Source organism: Drosophila nasuta, chromosome 3 (assembly GCF_023558535.2).
Source record: "Drosophila nasuta strain 15112-1781.00 chromosome 3, ASM2355853v1, whole genome shotgun sequence".
Classification (NCBI taxonomy): domain Eukaryota; kingdom Metazoa; phylum Arthropoda; class Insecta; order Diptera; family Drosophilidae; genus Drosophila; species Drosophila nasuta.
Genome location: NC_083457.1, coordinates 3897928 through 3918881, shown reverse-complemented (window position 1 = coordinate 3918881; position 20954 = coordinate 3897928). Strand labels below are relative to the sequence as shown.

Here is a 20954-nt window from a genome sequence, read left to right as displayed (position 1 = left end):
CTTAAGGCGAATTATGGCTACTCTTCCTTTGTAAGGAGTGTCGAGTCGTTTAAGAAAATTCGTTAAAATTGCATTTAAAATTATGTTATTAAACAAATACATATAGGACTTCAGGACTTCCGATAACAATAATAGAAATGTTATAAATGGCAAAAACGCAGTTCCATCAGAATTTGTATAAAACTGTTTAGTTTCAATGTTGTTTTGCTGTTACGCGTTAAACGACATTATGGAACTTCTATCGATAATAAATAAATCTCAATGACACTGTTTGGTAATAAAATTACATTTTATTCTCCTCCACAAATGTTTTTTGTTGTCTTTGAAAAGTTGTGCAATCTTATACATATTACAATTTTGAACATATTATATTTTATTTATACAAATGTAATGGAAAGTATTTTACATTTATGTTGAAATTTCGCTACTTTTCACCCGTTCTTAGGATACTGGTCCCAAAATACATTTGCCAAAGTGTTTCGATTCGTTTTTAAAGTATTTCTCAATGAGATTTTGTACTTCGGGCAAAGTTACCGATAACACACGAGAGCGGTATTTTAAATTCATATCATAGTTGGAGCCGAATGTAAAGCTTTCTAGAGTGATTTCGCTAGGACAAATTGGCCAGTCTACCAGTTGCAATACGGCAAGCTTAGCTTCAAATAGAGCTTGCTCATCAAGTTGATGGCTTTCGGCTTGCAACCACTCGTAAGTTTTATCAAAAACTTCCATCGACTTTGTTACATGTGGATCACGAAAGCTGAAAAAGTTAAAAAGACCGTCAAATCCTATTCTGGCTCCAGCATCATAAGCTCCAATCTGTTCCCTTATGATGGGCAATAGATATTTGGCAGTAATAAGTTTGCCCAGCACTCGAAGCGCAGCATGATCCTTATGTGCATAAGGAACTGCAAAAAAAGTCTTTGCACAAAAGCTTAAAGGCATACTCAAATCGTAGTGTCGGGATGACGGTTCCAGCAAGAATATCTCATTGGTGTCTGAAGTCTGATTCATAGTAGGTAAGTGGCTTACAAATCTTTCACAGTCTTTCACAATGGTAGATAGATTATTTTCCGATGTATTAATTGCAATACGCAAATTGTTTCTGCCAAAAACCTTAGATCCAATACTTTTTAGACTGTCTCGAATGGCCTCAATACTATTCTCCTTGACATATTTTTTCATATAGTCTACATGATCGACGCCTGATAATAAAGACTTCAATCGGGACGCATTGGTTACCAATGCAGATGAACCCATCATGGCATACAGGTGTCCAGTGCTAATAACGTTATTTCCCAACTTAGATATATAATTTTTTATGAGCATTTCGAGGCGTTCCGTATCTGCCACCTGAAAGTTGAGCAATAGCTCTTCACAAAGTCGAAACATGTCGCTCACATTCTTGTCGAGGGCATATGTCTTCATTAGAAGTCCTAAGCGATATGTTTTGCCATCCGCCACGCTCTCAACTACCTTTGCCAGGCATTCAACACGCGCCATTTTTGCTTGAAGGAAATCGTTGAATTGGCGGTAATCGTGCTTTGAGGTTCCCATTTCACTGAACACGTTGCAAAACAAAGGCAAGAGCATAGCGTCGTTTATACTTAATCCGGAGGTATTGAACATGCAGTTGAGATAAGTTATCCCCGCGAAGGGCTCTTGGCTGATCATTGTGGGAACATCTTGAAGGCTTATATCCATTATTTGTGGGCGCGGAAAGGGATTCTGCACGTCGTTTATTGATAAACATGGTAGAATCTCAATATCTTGAGGTGCTTTTTGGAAAGCCTCCAGCTCGAGGCCTTTCTCATAAATTTGTTCAAACTTATCATCGCTAATTTCTTCCAGTTTTTCTAAAATCAGTTTCGACTCAGCAATCTGTCTTTCAATCTCATAGGACTCAGTAGGCTGCATGGTTATCGTGAGCTTATGCGTATTATTGATTAAATATTTTTCTACTTTTTCATTAAAATAGTTTGGATTCTCTTTCAATTTGTTTCGTAACTTTGCAAACATCTCTGAGTCTCGTAGGTTTGATACAACATCGCCCTCATGATTCCATAATACTATAGACTTATATAGGAGATTCTTGTAGTCTCTTTGTTGCTTTAGATTGTCTAACTCTAAGTTGCTGACGACACTTTCAATATGTAGTGAGTCAAAACCTTCCTTACTTGCTTTATACACTGTGTTGTCAAAGAGCTCCTCAAACAATTCCACATTCTTCATTGTAACGTCTTGCAACCCGACTGCAAAATACGTATCTTTGCAATCTGGCAAATATCCTGTCCACTCAGTGTAACCGCCAGAGATTTTCGGCTCTATCATGCTCTTGTAAAAAGGCGAGTTGGGGCTCCGAATCAACAATTCGGAAAGTACTTTTAACTCAAAGGTCTCCTGTATATCGAGTATATCACACATCAGCAGTCCTGTTGCTACTTGATTCTGGTGGTCGATGCCAGGACCCATAGGGTTTAACCTACTTTGTATACACGCTTGACGTGGCTCAGACCAACGATCCTCCGGCGGTGTTCGACTGAATGAGGTATCTATGCGATCATAGTGGGATAGATATTCCCTATCGACAAACTCAAGTGTCTTCTCCAGATCAAAGGAACCACAGCAGAAGATTCGTGCATTACTTGGATGGTAATATTGACGATGGTAATTAACCAATTCTTCATAAGACAGTTTTGGGATCTCCGAAGGGTTGCCTGCCGTAGAGTGACGATATATGTGACTAGGCAGAATGTGATTTAGCATTGTATGTTTGAAAGACGTGGAATTATCCGAATATGATCCTATCATTTCATTATAGACTATGCCTTTAATTACAATGTCAGAATTCCTGTCATGAACGTCCTGGTGCTCAAGGCGCCAACCCTCCAGCAAAAAGTCCAAATGCAACAAGCTGGGTCTGTAATATCATTAAAAATTAAAGAGTAATATAACAACAGAGGAATGAAATGCGAAAATTTTAGAATATTTGGAATTGAAAATATATATTTGAAAGACCACTTCCCCAAAGTTATAAAAATAAATATTTTGTATTTGTATCTTAAGCAACATAAATATAAATCCATGCAAATATAAGAGTATAGATTGAATTGAAAATTATGAAAGTTATGAAAATTATTATATAGCACGATACAATTTTGAAAACTATGCAGTGTACGAATTACAACCACATTTATGTTATCATTTGGTTGGTGTTTGTAAAAATATGTAACTCTTCTAATGGGAAATGATATTTTCTAAACCGAGCGGAAAAATTGTACATAGTACATACCTGAATACCGCATCCAAGTAAACTTTCTGAAGGTTTCTGAAATCGGCTTCGTTCATAGTTGCAAATGGAAACATTGTGTAATCTGGTCCAGTCATAGCATTCATAAAATTAGCAACTGTTCGACTAACCATTTTGAAAAAGACATCTCGAACTGGCAAATTTTGTGAACCACATAAAACAAGATGCTCCAAAACATGAGGGATCCCCGTTGAGTCGAGTGGATTGGTTCGAAAATTAATGGAAAACAAGTTATTAATATCGTTGCGATCAAGGTACCAGAACTCAGTGCCTGTGCCAATGTGTCTTAAAGTACATGACATTAGTCCGTAGTCTGTGATGGGCTCAACACGTTCGCATAAAAATCCTTGGTATACGCGACCTTCTTTGTATTTGTAATTCTGTCCATCTATTATATAGGGCATATCTCTGTGGACTTTGATATTTGGCTTTACTTTGGCACTGCTCACAACACTTTCGATTGAAGTGGAGTGTAAAGCGGAGTTTATGTGCAATACCTTTATCAAAGGGCGCTGCACAGATTTAAAGTAATTTAAACGTCTTAACATTTTCAAACAGAATAATTTAGAATCCAAAAAGAAAGAAATAAGATGTAATGTGGATGAATAAAAAGTATTAATTTTAGAATTTTTCAAAATGTTTGAAGTAAAATGCTGAGGTTAATTGGTCAATCTAGAAAAAATCAAAGAAAAAGGCCAACGATGTAATAAGACATTGTTTTGAGTCAACGAGCTCATACGGACAGATGAACAAATATGGGTATCTTCTTTCTTGTTGACATCGATCATGATCGGAGATGCATCACATGTGAATTTCGCTTAAAAACAATGAACACAACGAAACACCTGCTACGCTTAATTAACTTCTACATCAACAGATCAACCAAAGTATTCTTAAGATTTTATTAATGAGATGATTATAATGAGATTTGTTAATCAGATGTGAACCACAATATTGCAACAAATTTTGCATTTCATATCTTGGCAGATCGAAATATGACTACGAATACGTACAATTTTTATTGACTCAATTGAGCCTCAACAATTATACTTTTATACTTTTACATTAACATCCTTAAACATTTCTTTAACTTCTATTACTTTTGATTTTGGTCCTAAAATACATTTTCCAAAGTGCTTCGGTTCGTTCCTATAGTATTTCTCAATGATATTTTGGACATCATCCAGAGTTACAGCCAATACACGACTGCGATATTGCAAATAAATATCATACGTAGCACCCAAGACGAAGCTGTCTAAGCCGACTTCGCCTGCACTAATGGGCCAATCCACGAGCTGCAACGCGGCAAGTTTAGCCTCAAAAAGCGATTGCTCATCGAGTTTGTCCCAATGTGTTTGCAGCCATTCGTAGGTCTTGTCAAAAATGTCCATTGTTTTTGCAGCATTAGGATCACGATAGCTGTGAACATTAAAGAGACCATCAAATCCTATCCTGGCGCCAGCACCATATGCTCCGTTTTTCTCCCGCACCACAGGCCACAAATATTTGGAAGTGAGGAATTTTGCCAATACTCGTAGAGCAGGATGATCCTCATGCGCGTAAGGAACTGCAAAGAATGTCTTTGCACAAAAGCTTATAGGCATATCTATATTGTGGTAGCGGAAAGATGGTTCCAGCAGGAATATTTCCTTAGAATCTGCAGTCTGCTTTATTGTAGGTAAATGGGTTAAAAATCTTTCATAGTCGCCCAAAACGTTAAATACATTATTCTCCGATGTATTAATTGCAACACGCAAATTACTTCTGCTAAAGACCTTAGATCCAATACTCTTTAGACTGTCTCGAATAGCCTCAATACTATTCTCCTTGACATACTTCTTCATATAATGTATGTGGTCAACTCCTGATAACAATGACTTCAATTGGGCTGCGTTAGTTACCAATGCAGAGGAACATAGCATGGCATGCAAGTCTCCAGTTTTTTTAACTTCTAGTTTTAACTTCGAAATATAATTTCTTATAAGAACTTTGAGCAGTTCCGTATCTTCAAACTGAAAGTTGAGCAACAAGTCTTCACAAATGCGAAACATATCACATACATTTTTGTCAAGAGCATATGTCTTCATTAGGAGCCCCAGGCGATAAGTCTTACAATCCGTAACGTTCTCCACGATTTTAGCCGTACACTCTACACGTGCCATTTTTGATAGAAGAAGATTGTCGAATTGGCGGTGGTCGTGATTGGAAGATCCCATTTCACTAAAAACTCTACAGAATAATGGCAAGAGAATCGCATCGTTCAGACTCAATCCAGTGGTATTGAACATACACTTGAGGTAGGTTATCCCCGCTATGGGCTCATGGTTAATCATTGTGGAGACACCTCGAAGGGTTAATTCGTTTATTTGTGGTCGCGGGAAAGGTTTTTGCACATCGTTGATTGATAAACACGGCAAAACTTCAATATTTTGAGGTGCTTTTTGGAATGCCTCGAGTTTGAGGCCATTTTCATAGATCTTTTCAAAATCTTGGTCGCTAGTTTCCTCAAGTTTTCTTAGAATTAATTTTGCTTCAGCTTGTTGCCTCTCAATCTCATGGAACTTATTTGGCCGCATGGTTATTGTGAGCTTATGCTTATTATTAATGAAGTATTTTTCTATTTTTTGCTCGAAATACTTAGGATTATTTTTTAATCTGTCTCTTAGTGTTTCAAACATGTCAGATATTCGTAAATTTGATACAACATCACCATCATGATTCCACAATACCGTGGATTTATATAACAGACGCTTGTATTCGCTTTGTTGTTTGCGGAGCAGCTCGAGAGCACTAAGAATAGCTTCGACATGCTTCGAATCAAAGCCTTCTCTGCTAGCTTTATACACTGTATCGTCGAAAAGAACCTCGAATAATTCCACATCATCGTCCGCAACATCTTGCAATCCTACATTAAAATAAGTGTCTCTGCAAGTTGGCAAATATCCTGTCCATTTGGTGTAACCGCCAGAGAAGTTAGGTTCTATCATACTCTTATGGAATGGAGAATTGGGCCCACGAAACAACAATTCGGAAAGTACTTTCAGTTCAAAATTCTCTTGGATGTCGGTTACATCACACATCAGCATGGCGATTCCTACTCGGTTTTGGTGGTCCAAATTGATACTGGAGTCTGGTCTACCCTGTATAGAGGCATAATGGGGTTTAGACCAACGATCCTCTGAAGGTGTGCTACTGAACGATGTATCTATACGATCATAGTGGGATAGATATTCCTTATCGATAAATTCAAGAGTCTTCTTCATATCAAAAGAGCCATAGGAAAATATGCGTGCATTACTCGGATGATAATATTTTCTATGGTATTTGATCAGATCTTCGTGTTCCACATTTGGGATTTCAAGTTGGGTGCCCGTCGCTATGTGTCCATATGAGTTATTAGGCAGAAGATAATTAAGCATCTTTTGTTTGAAAAACCTTGAATTATCCCCAAAGGATCCTATCATTTCATTATAGACTACTCCTTTAATTACAATATCTGAGTTCTGGTCATGAATATTTTTGTGCTCTAGACGCCAACCTTCTTGCAAAAAGTCCATATACAACAAGTTGGGTCTGTGACAAGAATATAAATAAAATGTATTGTAACTAAAAATTCTTGATTATATACCTGAATACAGCATCCAAATAAACTTGTTGCATGTTTCTGAAGTCGATCTCGTTCTTTGATGAAAAATGGTACATTGTGTAATCTGGTCCAGTCATAGCGTTCGTAAAAGTAGCAACTGATCGAATGATCATTTTAAAAAAAAGATCTCGAACTGGCCAATTTTTTGAGCCGCACAAAACGAGATGCTCCAGAACATGAGGCAGACCTGATGAATCCAATGGTTTAGTGCGAAAATGAATTGAAAATACATTTTGAATATCGCGACTATCGAGATGCCAAAACTCCGTGCCTGTGCCAAGATGTCTTAAGGTGCACGACATGAGTCCATAGTCCGCGATGGGCTCAATGCGTTCACAAAGGAATCCGTGGTATATGCTTCCTTCTTTATACCTATAATTCTGACCATCTATTATGTATGGCACTTCTCTCTGAAGTTCAACATTACTTTTGACACTGCTCACGATTCCTTTCAATGAGGAAGAACTTTGTAATGGTGATTTTATATGTAACACCCTCATCGGAGGCCGTTGCAGCGACTTCACATATTTTAGATGTCTGAACATTCCGAAATTAGAAAAATTTAGAATATTTTTACAAAAGGCAAGTAATTTAAGTATTGAATTTTGATTTTTTCCAGTAAAGGAACATTTTCAAATTTGAGTGACGTTACATTCATTCCACAAAATATTAAATTATTATTCTATATTTAGAAACAGACGGAAACCAATCAAATTAAATATTATATAAGAGGTGTATCGAAATAATAAGTTATTTGTCTACTACTATCTACCTACATCGTAAATGGTAGCACCTCAGCACCTACAACTTTCACTGCCTGACAATAATTTTAAATTTAATACAGACGATTAAATTATTTTCGCCTTATTTTTAACTCTTTTGTCTGCATCTGTCGATATTTTTGTGTTAAGGGCTTATAAAGAAAAACTGCGCGCCATAATTTTTATACCCGCTACCCATTGGCTAGATGGGTGGTAAAACTTAATTTTTTCCACGCCTACTTCCGCCACCACAAAAAATGGAATAACAAGTGTATTTGTGAAGATACATCGATTTTGGGTACATACAATAATAACTACAGTATTAATGATTCCTGAAAATTAAATTGCAATCGGATACAAATTAAAGATTGTAGTTATTTAAGAAATACTTTTGCATAGCAAAAACGCATATTGCAAATGCCTCTGATTTTACATTTTACGATTTTGATTGACACGCCATTAATCATATAAATTTTAGATAAGGTTCAACAGTCGAGATGATATAGCAACACCCATCTTTCTGACTATCCGTATAATAAATTCATGAATTATATATCACAACTATAAAAATGAAATTGTAATTACAAGTAACGATTTATTAAAACTAGATAAACTGAGTATTAACAAACAAATTTTGAGATTAAACAAATTTTTTTTATATTAATTTTAAACTTCAATTTCATCTGATTTTGGTCCTAAAATGCATTTTCCAAAGTGTTTTGGTTCGTTCCTAAAGTATTTCTCAATAACATTCTGTACTTGGTCAACAGTTACAGCCAATACACGACTACGATATTGCAAATAAATGTCATACGAGGCACCTAAAACGAAGCTATCTAAGCTGACTTCCCCCTGGACTAATGGGCCAATCTACGAGTTGTAAAACGGCAAGTTTAGCCTCAAAGACAGCTTGCTCATCAAGCTTGTATCGGTGGGCTTGCAGCCACTCATACGTCTTATCGAATACCTTCATTGTGTTCGATGCGTTAGGATCACGATAGCTGTGAACATTAAAGAGACCATCAAATCCTATCCTGGCGCCAGCACCGTAAGCTCCGTTTTTCTCCCGCACCACAGGCCACAAATACTTGGAAGTGAGGAATTTTGCCAATACTCGTAGAGCAGGATGATCCTCATGCGCATAAGGAACTGCAAAGAAAGTCTTTGCGCAGAAGCTTAATGGCATATCTAAATTGTGGTAGCGGAAAGATGGTTCCAGCAAGAATATTTCCTTGGCTTCAATATTATGCTCTAGTATAGGTAAGTGGGTTAAAAAATCTTTCATAGTCGCCCAAAATTTTGAATACATTATTTTCTGATGTATTAATAGCAACACGCAAATTACTTCTGCTAAAGACCTTAGATCCAATACTCTTTAGCCTGTCTCGAATAGCCTCAATACTATTCTCCTTGACATACTTCTTCATATAGTCTATGTGGTCAACTCCTGATAATAATGACTTCAATTGGGCTGCGTTGGTTACCAATGCAGAGGAAGCAGTCATGACATGTAAATGTCCCAATTTTGCAACGTCTAGTGTTAACTTGGTAATATAATTTGTTACAAGCATCTTGAGCCGATCAATATCCTCCAGTTGAAAGTTGAGCAGAATTTCTTCACAGAGTTGAAACATGTCCCACACGTTCTTGTCGAGGGCAAAAGCCTTCATTAAGAGTCCCAGGCGATATGTCTTACTATCTGTTACGTTCTCTACGATTTTAGCCGTACACTCTAAACGTGCCATTTTTGAACGAATTATATTGTCGAATTGGCGATAGTCGTGATTGGAAGATCCCATTTCGCTAAACACGTTACAGAATAATGGCAAAAGCATCGCATCGTTCAGACTTAGTCCAGTGGTATTGAACATACACTTGAGGTAGGTTATCCCGGCTATGGGCTCATGGCTGATCAATGTGGGAACACCTCGAAGGGTTATCTCTTTTATTTGAGGCCGCGGAATCGGTTTTTGAACGTCGTTTATTGATAAACACGGCAACACATTTATATTATCTGGTGCTTGCTGTAAGGCCTCGAGTTTTAGGCCGTTTTTATAAATCTTTTTAAACTCTTCGTCGTTAGTTTCCTTCAGTTTTTTACGAATTAGTTTCGCTTCAGCTTGACGTCTCTCAATTTCATGAACCGCGTTTGGACGCATGATTAGCGTTAGCTTATGCTTATTATTAATAAAATATTTTTCCAGTTTCTGTTCGAAATAGTTAGGATTGTCCTTTAATTTGGTTTGCAATTTTTCAAACAATTCGGAGATTTTTAAGTTTGCGACCACATCACCATCATGATTCCACAATACTGTGGATCTATATAGCAAGCGCTTACATTCACTTTGCTGTTTTCGGAGTAGCTCTTGAGTACAAGGAATAGCTTCAACTAGCTTCGAATCAAAGCCTTCCATAATAACCTTATGGACTGTATTGTCAAAGAGCTCTTCAAATATTTCCACATCATTATCCGCAACATCTTGCAAGCCCACATTGAAATAAGTATCCTTACAATTTGGCAAATATCCGGTCCATTTGGTGAAACCTCCAGAGAAGTTAGGATCTATCATGCTCTTGTGGAATGGAGAGTTGGGACTGCGAATCAATAATTCCGAAAGTATTTTAAGTTCAAAGCTCTCTTGAATGTCGGTTATATCACACATCAGCAAGGCGATTCCTACTCGGTTCTGATGGTCCAAGCTGATACTAGAGTCCGGTCTACCCTGAATGGAGGCACAACGTGGTTGAGACCAACGATCCTCTGAGGGTATGCGACTGAAAGATGTATCTATACGATCATAGTGGGATAAATATTCCTTATCGATAAATTCAAGCGTCTTTCTCTAAATCAAAAGAGCCATAGGAAAAGATGCGTGCATTACTTGGATGATAATATTTTTTATGGTAATTAACTATTTCTTCGAGTTTTAACTTTGGGATTTCCAGTTGAGTGCCCGGCGCAATGTGCCCATAGGTGTTAGGCAGAATGTGATTAAGCATTTTCTGTTTGAAAAAACCTGGAGTTATCCGCATAAGATCCTATCATTTCGTTATAGACTACGCCCTTGATAACTATATCTGACTTGGGGTTATGTAAGTCCTGGTGCTCCAGACGCCAACCTTCTTGCAGAAAATCCATAAAGAACAAGTTCGGTCTGTGATGTTTATTGAATTAATGAACTATTATTTTAACTTTAATTATTAATTATTTACCTAAATACCGCATCCAAATAAACCTTCTGCAGGTTCCTGAAGTCGGCCTCGTTCTTAGTTGAAAATGGATACATTGTGTAATCTGGTCCAGTCATTGCATTCATAAAATTAGCAACTGATCGAATTATCATTTTGTAAAAGAGATCCCGAACAGGTAAATTTTCTGATCCACACAAGACGAGGTGCTCCAAAACATGCGGCAAGCCCGTTGAATCGAACGGTTTAGTGCGAAAATGAATTGAAAATACATTTTGAATATCGTGGCTATCGAGATGCCAAAACTCCGTGCCTGTGCCAAGATGTCTCAAGGTGCACGACATGAGTCCAAAGTCCGCGATGGGTTCAACACGTTCACAAAGGAATCCTTGGTATACGTTTCCTTCTTTATAATTATATTTCTGTCCATCTATTATATAAGGCATACTGCTTTCGATTTCTTTAGTTGTGTTGGCGCTGCTGACAACACGCTCTACAGATGTGGCATTTTGTAATGGAGATTTAATGTGTAGTATCCTTACCAAAGGGCGCTGCACCGACTTGAGATATTTGATGTGTCTAATCATATTGGATCTATCTTAATTTAGAAAGGTACGTAAGAAGGCCAAAAATATTCATAAATTTTGTGAATTTAGAAAATAGTATAGTGTGAGTGAAATATATCATAATATGGGCAACTGAGATTTAGTTTTTTTCTTTTGTAAATATATAATAGTGACAAGGAGAAGTGTGAGATATACGTTCTTAACTTTTGTGTGCGGTTTGTTATTTTTCTACCGTAAAGGTACACACATATGTGTATTTTTAAACAGCGCCAAAAGTCGAAACGAGAGATAGTTCGTCTGACCGTATGAACACCTAGATCAAGACAATAAGAGATTTAATTTTCTTCGACAGCACTTGTTATGTTTGCACGCAGATCAAGTTTGTTTCGATTATTTGCCACGCCCATTTTCGCCCCTGCAAATCGAAAAAAAACGAATAACAATCGTAGTTTAGAAGCTAGAGTGATATCGATACATACTATAAGAACTTTAGTGCTCATGATTCCTGAAAATTTGAATGCGATCAGATAAAATTGTAGAAGTTATTTAAGAACTACTTTTGTGTGGCAAAAAAGTCTACTTTGTTGCTTTGTCTGACATTCTGCTATGGTTAATACTCAGTACTTAGTATATTTTAAATGTATTGCAAAATCAATATATCATATATAGCCTTCGGCATATTTTAACATAGTAATTTTATGGTATATTAATATGGTATATTTTAAGAATAATACTGTACTGTTTTGTTATTGCTCAAAATGGGTCACGAGTATCAAAGTAAAGAGTGTCAAAATAAAAAAATATATATTATTTTACCATGACGGATTTTTATTATAATAACTATTAAGTGACTATAAGCTTAACGTTGCAAAACAGTCGAATTAAAATATATGTGGATAAATGGTACATATCATACATAGATATATATGCTTGATACTAATACTTATTTTAATTTGCTAGATCAAGATTATATTATATTACATATAGTATACAGTGTATACTTATGCATAGTTTATATACAAAAATTACAAAACGAATTACGAATAGTATATGGCAATTGGCAATTAGCAATTAGCATTTACGTTTGCCCTTCCCGTCTACTTGTTGAAATTCTCAATCTGCTGAAGGACCCAACTGCGAGATGCTGCCTGACTGAGGTGCGGCGGACATAAGATGGTTCCTGGATGCTGACCAATTAGCTCCTGCAGCGCGGCCTTAGACGGCTTCGGTGCTATTTGCGGTGGACCATGATGATGTTGGTACCCACCACTGGGGGGCGGTGGTGGCGGACTGCGAGGTCTCTTCAGTTCGTAGTCAGTGCTGCGCTTCTCATTATTGTCATCGCTGTAAATGGCTGAATCGCGAAAATCATTCTCTAGACTATCCTCCACTTGCTGCTCGTACTCAAAGCTGGACGAGGGCAGCTCGGTCGCAGGGCGTTTGCGCTGCTGTTCGCACATGCTGTCACTGGATGTACAGGACGATGAGGTCAGCGAGAAGACGGAGTCGCGCTGCAGCGATGCTTCCGAGCTGGCAATAATGCTGAAGAGCGTCTTTGGATCCGCATAGTCCACATGGGCCATACGCTCACCCACCGCCTCGCTGCCCTGACGATGCAAGATGCTCTGGCGACACATTTCGCTCACATCGGAGACACGTCGCTCCGGCGGACGATTGCTGCGACCAAAGGCCATGCTAAGATTATCAATGGACTTGAGGGCTCGTGGCAGCAATGAGATCTCCGAGTGGCTGACATTCTCCAGAGTTGGCTTGCTGCCAGAACCAGGATTGCCATTACTAAGCAGACGCTTCATTAAATTCTTTGGTATTGGACGAGCATAGAGCGCCTCATTCGGGTCATCGTCACGTTCGGTTTGTCCCGTCGACTCCAAGCTCAGGTTAATGACAGTTGATTGGCTGTCACGCTTGAGCGTTGATCCCGAGCTTGATTCGGAGCCAGTGCTGTCACGCTGCTGCACTGCATCTTCGCCCACGAGCTGAAGCACTCCTTCCGGCGAGTAGACGAGCGTCACATAGTCCGATTCGGGACGCGGTGCGGGTGGACGTTTCTCGCGTGGCTTAAAATATTGCACAGACTTGGCACGTCCCAATATAGGGGAAAATTTGTAGGGCACATGCACATTGCGCAGCAGCGTCTCATAGATGGGTTCTTCCTGCTCCTCCCGCTGTTGCTGCTGCTTAGCCTGCTCTTGTTCGGCTTCCAGGGGCGGCGGAGAACGTGATGGCGGGCGTGGCGGCAATGGAGGTCCTTCCTGTGCAGGACTTTGTGGACTCAGCGGCGTGATTGCCTGACTACTGTCGCGTCGCATCTTTTGCTGCTTGTTCTTGTTGTAGATCCGCTCGAATTCCTTGTTGTTTTTCAACAGATCCAGCACAATCTCTGCATCTCGCTTAGATTTCTCTACCGGCGATAGCGTTGCCATCTCTACTTGTTCCTCATAATACTGTCGCTGCGACATATCGAGAATATCGGAGGCGGACACGCACGTCTCTTGTGCCTCCTCAGCCAGCTCGAGATCCTCCGTAGACTCGGTTATTTTTAGCACGGTGCTATCAAACTCACTGAGATCCATATAGAACTTGGAGCAGCTCTCCTTGCGGCTACAGCGTTGCTTCTTCAGCGTTGCAATTCGCTTGGGCATAGTCTTGTGGTTATACTGTTTGACCTCAAAGAAGCCCTTGCCCTTCGTTTTACGTTCGCTCAGATCCGGCTTGCTGCCGCGTAACGAGGCAGCGCTATCGTCATCCGCCTCCGGCCGCTCGTCCAGGCTAAATTCCCCAATGCGTGGGACTGACTTGCTGCGCTCCTTGAGGGCCTTGTAGCTGAATACTGGACTCTGGGACTTGGTGCGGCTGCGTTGATCGCGCAGAATGCACAAACAGTGCTCCTGGTCAGAGCACTTGCAATGCTCCTTGCTAGGACTCGTCTTGGCATCCGTCGAGTCGCGTTTCCCACTGCGGTATCGAACTGCAGCGGCCAATTTCTGAAGCGCCGTATCATCCAGACTGTTGTTGCGCGACAGAGGCTTAGAAGGCTTCACCGGTTGATCCTGCTGTTCCAGCGATTCATTAAAGCTGTCAAAAGAACTGGAGTTGGTCACTGTCTTCCTCTTGAACTTGGAATTACGCTGACGTATCTCACTGCGGCGACATGCATTTCGTCGCTCCAAGTAAGTGGGCGTAGAGTTACTGCTGGAATGCAGACTCCACTTCCAAGTACTGCGATCGGGAGTGCGATCTAAATAAAATAAGGAAACTAAATTATTAGCATCTAGTAGTGAAAGCTGGAGACACAAGGCGTCAAGCAATATGCTGGGGATGATCGAGTGGACGATACTGTCGACAAACACCAGCAACATTCTAAGCACTAGTAACCAGAGCAATAAGGTCATCATTTGACAATCAATTATGCAGACTTGTTATTAATTTAGTACATGCATTGATTAGTTTGATGGAGTTGTAGTTCAATAACACAAGCATAAAGCGTCTCAAAACCTTTTATTTTTAACGTGCTACTACCAAAAAAATGCGTTATGTATCTTTAAATGCTTATTCATGCTATAAGGATGCTATTACCACCCAACCTAATTTGATCGCGCAATAAGATCGTTTTCTTAAATTCTTACTCTTGAAGACTCGAGACTGACTTACGTTTCTTCTGAAAATCTTAATTATATTAATTGTATAAACAAATGTGTTAATTAAAAATGTAACCCGGACAAATCTCGGTATGAACCTGACTAAATTACTGATGTGATATCGTCTATGCTTAATATACGACAAAGTTCTTAATCTCGTTTAATACGAAATTCGAAGTTTCTCAACTTAGTACCTGAAATTAGGATCAATTCATTCGTCAGGGAGAAGCATTGATCAAAAATACCTAACCTTCGGTATCGGTTATATGACGAATATAAAGGCATATTCACACTAAGTTTTACTTATGTTTGTGCTCTTCCTTCCTCTAAATACATTTTCTCTGTGTTTATTTATTTGATTTAGATCCTTACAAAGATGCACGTCAACGTCAAACTACGCCTTATGAAAGTTACACCTTAAGCTAGTGCCTTGAGTCATTCATAATGGGATTGATGTTAGTTAGTAGGATAGCATTACTTGCCACAAAGTCAATAGATGGATTAATATATGAGCATGCTGGACACAAACCAGTGGAGCAGTAAGCCAATTTTAAGCACAAACCAAAAAGCGAAAACAGTAGCGGGGTAATTTGGTAACTCAAGATACTTACTAGACTTCTAGACCGGAAATTGCAGGCTTAATTAGTCTATGCCAGCGCCGTCAAATACCAGAAAAATTACTACATACGATTACGGTTACGATTACAATTGCATTATGCGATAACTATAACAGTTAAGTTATACTAAATTATATAATTTAAATTATTTGTTAACATTTTTGAATAGCATTGTGTCTATTTATTAATTGATTTATTTATTTGTTTACGTTTATTATTTTAAATAAAATTTTGTTTTGTTTGAGCTTTTTGGGGCGGTAAGAAGAAGGAAGGAGGAAAAGTAGTAGCGCTTAGTTCAGTCTCTGGTGTTTAGCCTTAGGAACGCCTTAAAACTAATTAAAGTTTTCTTTTCTTGTTTGGTTTGGGTGGTTTAGTTTTAGAATGCATCACTGGTAGTACTACAATGGTAAACATATAGCAAATATATATAATATATAATAAATATAAGTACTGAAAGTTAAATCAAGATCAAATTGTTACACAGAAAGCCAATTAAAATGTTACACAACTAGTTTAAGTTAGTTACATAATTGTAAAAAACAAACACCGCAACCAATTAAATAAACAATGAAATACTTTTCGATGGCGACCCAAAACACATAACGTACACAACAAATATAATTCCCGAGGTACAGTTGTGCTAAGCAACAATTAAAATGCACAACATTCACAACATTGTCGCACATAAATCAACTTGCCACTGAGACAACGACGCGTCCGTTGTCAAAAGCGAATATGGCACGATTTTTGGTCAGAAAGCTACAGATAAAAATTGAATTGAACGAAACAGTCAAAAGGTTTCCTTCCCCCTTTGCTTCTGGTATTTGTGGTTATGTCACTCTCTGAGACTCTACTTGGAGCATGTGAAGTGCAAGTGCACTGTCCAACAAGGGTTTATCTTTATCCACAGTTTAAAAACATTGCGATTTAAGAGTTTTATAACAATATTGTCTTCTGTATAAGCTATTATTAGCACAACCGTCACATACACAATGTGCTGAAAACTTTGAGAAAAGCCAATTATCCTAAAGTTTAAACATGTGGATATGGTGTGATTGAATAAACTTAGAAACCTCTGCGCTAAGAATCTAGACGTTATCGTTTTAAAAATATGATATTATAAATATTTTCTTTTCGTGAAATCAGAATAGTTATAAATAATTTGTTTAATCAACTTATTTCAATACTCATTTTTTAATTTTGAGAAATATATTAATAGAATACTCTACATTTATCTTTCAATTAGTATGTATAGTAGAAGTTTTTAACTTTATATAGATTTCTTGCAGTGTATGAGGGATGTTGAGCAGGCAATGCCCGCATAACTATAACTAACTACTTCATTCAGTCCTTTGCCAAAGTGTTATGTGTATTTTGGTCGTCGTCACCAACAAACTAAATCAAACAAACAACGTCAACAACAATAACAACAAAAGCACACACACAGATAGACAAAATTTAAAAATACGTAGAGAGTAGGAAAAGCTATGCAAAAAGCTTGTCGCTTAGCTTAGTGTGGCTGACACTCACCTTCCTCGTTGCCCAGCTGGTAGACAAGTTCCTTGGCCCGCGTGGGTATGTCGAGCTCCTCGAGCATAACACCTTTAATGTGTTGCGTCCAGATACGCTTCTGGTCACGATTTCGGGCCGTCAACTTGATTTGATTGCGCGGCTCATCGAAGGGTATAACATAGAAGCTGGTCGGTTCGCCTGGCAAATGTTCGCTAAGCATCAGGTTCTTTTGCTGCAGTCGAAAAGAGAAGTGTTAGTTGTCTGTCAGTTAGTTGGGAGAACTTGCGGCGCTCTTACTGTTATGAGGCTCTTGAACTGCAGTCGTCCGTCTTCCTTCTGCTTGGTGATGATGAGCATCGTCTCGAAGAGCAACACCTGACGCGGCTTGTTGTGTTGCTCCATCAGCAGACCCTCGTGCCGCAGCTCACGTAGCACGCTGAGATCTGTTCAAGTGGAGATTGTTAGTGTTTAAAATTTAAGTAATTTCGCAGAATTTCATGGCACTGGCACACTCACCTGGTCCCATCCAGCCATCCAGTATGCCAGATAACTCCTTAACGCGACTCTGTTGCTCCTGCTTGCGCTTCACCTGATCAATATTGTGGGCCACCTGGCGCATTATGGCATACGCCTCGGCCACCTCCTTGACATCGCAATGCTTGCGAAGGCTCTAAATATACAAAGGTGGATCATTAAATGTTGTTAGGCAGGCGACATAAGGTCAGTTTTTTACTCACGTCCAGGAGCAGATGGTACTTGAGTATGCGTTGCACCGGTTTCAGCAGATACGAGCCAAGTGGCAGGCGGTGTTGCAGCAGCTTCTGCGTGGAGGCAAGCAGCGAATTCGTGTGCTTGGCCTGCAGCAGTTTGGTCAACAGCGAGATGGCTTCCGGGTAGCTTGTGCTGCACAACGAAACCGGCAAAAACAAAAGACAATGTATGTTATAAAGCTGCTGATTTATGGTCAACCAAAAATGAAAAAAGTAAAAAGTACTGTTGAGCTCTTCATCAGACAAACATGAAATTTGAATTTAAAATCAACTGCAAGCAATCCGCTTGTAGGAGGATCTGGCTTGGACTCAGAGCCAGCTCACAAGTTGAACGTTGACTCCATTCATGATAAATGTCCAGCTGTCAGTTGGGGCGACAAATCAAACTGCGACCATCAGCGGCGCGCAGTTGACTTCAAATTGACAGCGACAGCGGCACAGCCAAAATGTCAGCCTTTTCTTTTTTTAAATGGAACATGGAGCCATGGAGCATGGCGTGCCTGGACTGCCAAAGACGCCATCGCCATCGCTGACGCTGTCGCTGTCGATGTTCGTGTCCCGCTGCTGCTATCGAGATCATTTTGGTCAGCCCGTTAACCGTTCTTGGCCAGCATATCTGAGATTTTGGCAGACACGCCAAGCTGACTTGCTGTCTCTCGATTCTCTTGGGGAAGAATTGCAACGAAGTATTCTTTTACTTACCAGTAGGTTGTGTACACATCAAAGCGTTCACGTAGATCTATGAAACATTTGGCTATTTTGGCCGGTTCCATGCCCGAGTTGATCAGCTGCTGCAGCAGTATCGAATTGAATTCGTAAATCTCTTCAATGTTCGCAAAGAGAATTTGCAATTCGTCCAGACGTAAACAGGCTCGCTCCTTCCAGTCCAACAGATAACTATGAACAACATTTATTAGTCAACTACCAGGATGCAGTTTATTCCTCAACTCATTCACTTACCCTTTGATCACCTGACCGAGATCCTCGACGAAACTCCGCTCCGAGTCCACAATTTCAAGGCAGGCGCGTTCCAGCACGCTCATCGCTGCCGTATGATGATGATGATGGTGCAGATGATGATGATGATGATCGCCCAGCTCATTCTCACTCTCGGCCAGACTCTCCACACTGGCCAGATACGAGGTGGTTGTCAGCTTGCCATTCAGCAATTGATCCGACCCAGAACTGGAGCTGGACGATGTCGAGCAAATGGAGGACGATGACAGCGGACGACTCGTGAGACGCGCCAATTCACTTAGACGCACCGCAAACTTCGGCTTGATGTCTGTCAATGTGTCGAGACTCTCGGCCGACAACTTGTTGGCTTCCTCCAGCTCAGCGAGCTGCTCGGCTGTGGGCAGCCGCAGTGGCATGCCACCGCCCAGGGTGCTTGCTTTGTTGTTGTTATTGTTGTTGTTGTTGCCATTGTTGTTGCTCTGACTCTTGAGCTTGGTGCGCGCATAAGTCTGAAGTGGCGATGTCGAGTTGCTTGTGGCTCGAGGAGCCGAAACACTGCGCACCAGTGGCTTGCTAATCAGCGGCTTGTTGATGGCCTCCACCAGCTGACTGCAGGTAACTGCATCGTTCTCGGACAGTTCGAGTTCCAAGAGCGTTAGCTGCTCCATGTGCTGTGTCACCAGATCAAAGTTGATAGTGTCCACAAAGGGTTCGGGACTCAGCGGCTCACTCGCCACCACGAATTCCTTGGGCCGAGGCGGCGTTGATGGCGCCGCCAGTTGTGTACTGGTCACTGCCAGTTGCTCCATTTCAATCAGTTTGATGCTCTGCTGTGATTCGTAGCGCGGCAATTTCAGTTTGGCAAACGGTTGACCCTCGAAGTGGAATGGAGTGCCAGGTGCCGCTTTATTGGTTGGCGTCTTGTCCTCATCCACAGCGGCTGTTTTTCGTGAGCCACTGTACTCGTTGCTGGCATCGAGTGCGGCAACCAAATCGCTGCCCGACTGCGTCGACAGCTTGCCCGCGATCTTCGAGAGCGGCAGATGGGATAGCTTTAGTTTCGTAGGCGCAGTTGAGGCCTTGCCATAACGTCCTGGCGTCGGACTGCGTTGCAAGGGATGCAATAGATGTGGCTGCGGCTGTTGCAGTGCATCAATATCAACGGCATTCACATGCTCCGCATCAGAGTGTGTAATGATGCGTTGCACATTCGGCGAAAGCACGCGTATGTTGTTGCCACGCCGTGAGTTTGAGCTGCCAGTGCTGCTGCCACTTGAGGCGATGCTGTGACTGCTGCCCAGCTCCTGACGCCGCTGCACAAAGCGACTCAGCTGCACGCCATCAGCCTCATCACGCAGACCTGCAACCACCTGAGGTGGCGATGTCGCTGTTGCTGTGCCTACTGATGTTGTTATTGTTGTTGTTGTTGCCACCAAGTGGGAGTTTGCCTCCGAGTCAAGCGTGTAGCTGCCCGAGTGATTGTCGCTGCTGTGGTTGCTGTTGTTGCTTGTGTTGCTGGTGTTGCTCGTGTGGCTGCTGCTGCTGCAGTTGCTATTGCTGCGCTTAGGTGTTGACTCGCCACTAGTTTGATTGCCTGCTGCAACTGTGTGGTGCTCAGTCTTGCTGCTCGCTGCACCGCTGCCAACCACCAAGCTGCAGTTCAGTGTGTCATAAAACCCCAGCAGCGATGGTGCCAAGTCTGTGGTGCTGCCTATAAAAGAAATCGAAAAATGTTAATATGTAGAAGTAGATTACATTGTTACATTGAGGAATATTGTTGCTGATGTTACTCTTGGCAAACATCATAATTGAATAAACTTTTCAAATTGTGATTTAGTTCTGTCAAAGTTAAACTTCTTAAAGTAAGAGTTTCGCTGCCTATTTTAGCCCATGAGATAAAAAATTATAAAAAAATAATAGTATGAAAATTCAATTTAATTACTACGCACTAAATATGATAATAGGAA

The 20954-nt window shown here is 40.3% G+C and overlaps 4 protein-coding genes across 9 annotated transcripts in view; all 4 read right to left on the bottom strand.

Moving 5' to 3' along the window:
• Positions 1-270: 270 nt before the first annotated feature.
• On the bottom strand, positions 271-3949 carry LOC132789999 (presequence protease, mitochondrial-like). Its single transcript, XM_060798382.1, has 2 exons — positions 3293-3949; positions 271-2920 (listed from the first exon to the last, which is right to left on the bottom strand). Exons 1-2 carry the CDS (start codon positions 3856-3858, stop codon positions 442-444), a joined length of 3045 nt encoding a protein of 1014 aa, XP_060654365.1. The 5' UTR covers positions 3859-3949; the 3' UTR covers positions 271-441.
• A 249-nt stretch (positions 3950-4198) lies between these two features.
• On the bottom strand, positions 4199-7605 carry LOC132789998 (presequence protease, mitochondrial-like). 2 transcript variants are annotated; one of them, XM_060798381.1, is made up of 3 exons: positions 7384-7605; positions 6939-7328; positions 4199-6883 (listed from the first exon to the last, which is right to left on the bottom strand). In XM_060798381.1, the coding sequence occupies exons 2-3, from the start codon at positions 7256-7258 to the stop codon at positions 4363-4365; spliced, it is 2841 nt and encodes a 946-aa protein (XP_060654364.1). In that variant the 5' UTR covers positions 7259-7328; positions 7384-7605; the 3' UTR covers positions 4199-4362. The 2 variants fall into 2 exon arrangements, with proteins under 2 accessions (XP_060654364.1, XP_060654363.1); XM_060798380.1 differs by having other exon boundaries at positions 6939-7605.
• A 682-nt stretch (positions 7606-8287) lies between these two features.
• LOC132791461 (presequence protease, mitochondrial-like) lies at positions 8288-11609 on the bottom strand. 4 transcript variants are annotated; one of them, XM_060800389.1, is made up of 3 exons: positions 11449-11609; positions 10931-11399; positions 8288-10872 (listed from the first exon to the last, which is right to left on the bottom strand). In XM_060800389.1, exon 3 carries the CDS (start codon positions 10378-10380, stop codon positions 8962-8964), a length of 1419 nt encoding a protein of 472 aa, XP_060656372.1. In that variant the 5' UTR covers positions 10381-10872; positions 10931-11399; positions 11449-11609; the 3' UTR covers positions 8288-8961. The 4 variants fall into 4 exon arrangements, with proteins under 4 accessions (XP_060656372.1, XP_060656373.1, XP_060656371.1 ...); XM_060800390.1 differs by having other exon boundaries at positions 10931-11386; XM_060800388.1 differs by having other exon boundaries at positions 10931-11383.
• Positions 11610-12294: 685 nt separating this feature from the next.
• The window catches only part of LOC132789222 (myosin-M heavy chain), a 63270-nt gene continuing 54610 nt past the window's right edge, over positions 12295-20954 (bottom strand). Inside the window, exons 2-8 of one of the 2 annotated variants that reach the window (XM_060797087.1) lie at positions 18991-20698; positions 18733-18927; positions 17998-18163; positions 17777-17930; positions 17558-17703; positions 17279-17492; positions 12295-14731 (exon numbers count right to left, since the gene is read on the bottom strand). In XM_060797087.1, the coding sequence (XP_060653070.1) occupies positions 12570-14731; positions 17279-17492; positions 17558-17703; positions 17777-17930; positions 17998-18163; positions 18733-18927; positions 18991-20698 (4745 nt within the window). In that variant the 3' untranslated portion in view covers positions 12295-12569. Of the gene's footprint in view, positions 14732-15957; positions 16147-17278; positions 17493-17557; positions 17704-17776; positions 17931-17997; positions 18164-18732; positions 18928-18990; positions 20699-20954 lie in introns of those variants that run through there. The other variant, XM_060797088.1, reaches the window with a different exon arrangement.

Coding starts and splice junctions, on each gene's coding strand:
- LOC132789998 (XM_060798380.1), bottom strand. CDS start 7,501: ATGTTCAGACATCTAAAATATGTGAAGTCGCTGCAACGGCCTCCGATG. Junction 6,884..6,938: donor TATTTGGATGCTGTATTCAG/GTATATAATCAA, acceptor TTCTTGTCACAG/ACCCAACTTGTTGTATATGG.
- LOC132789999 (XM_060798382.1), bottom strand. CDS start 3,858: ATGTTAAGACGTTTAAATTACTTTAAATCTGTGCAGCGCCCTTTGATA. Junction 2,921..3,292: donor TACTTGGATGCGGTATTCAG/GTATGTACTATG, acceptor ATGATATTACAG/ACCCAGCTTGTTGCATTTGG.
- LOC132791461 (XM_060800389.1), bottom strand. CDS start 10,380: ATGTGTGATATAACCGACATTCAAGAGAGCTTTGAACTTAAAATACTT.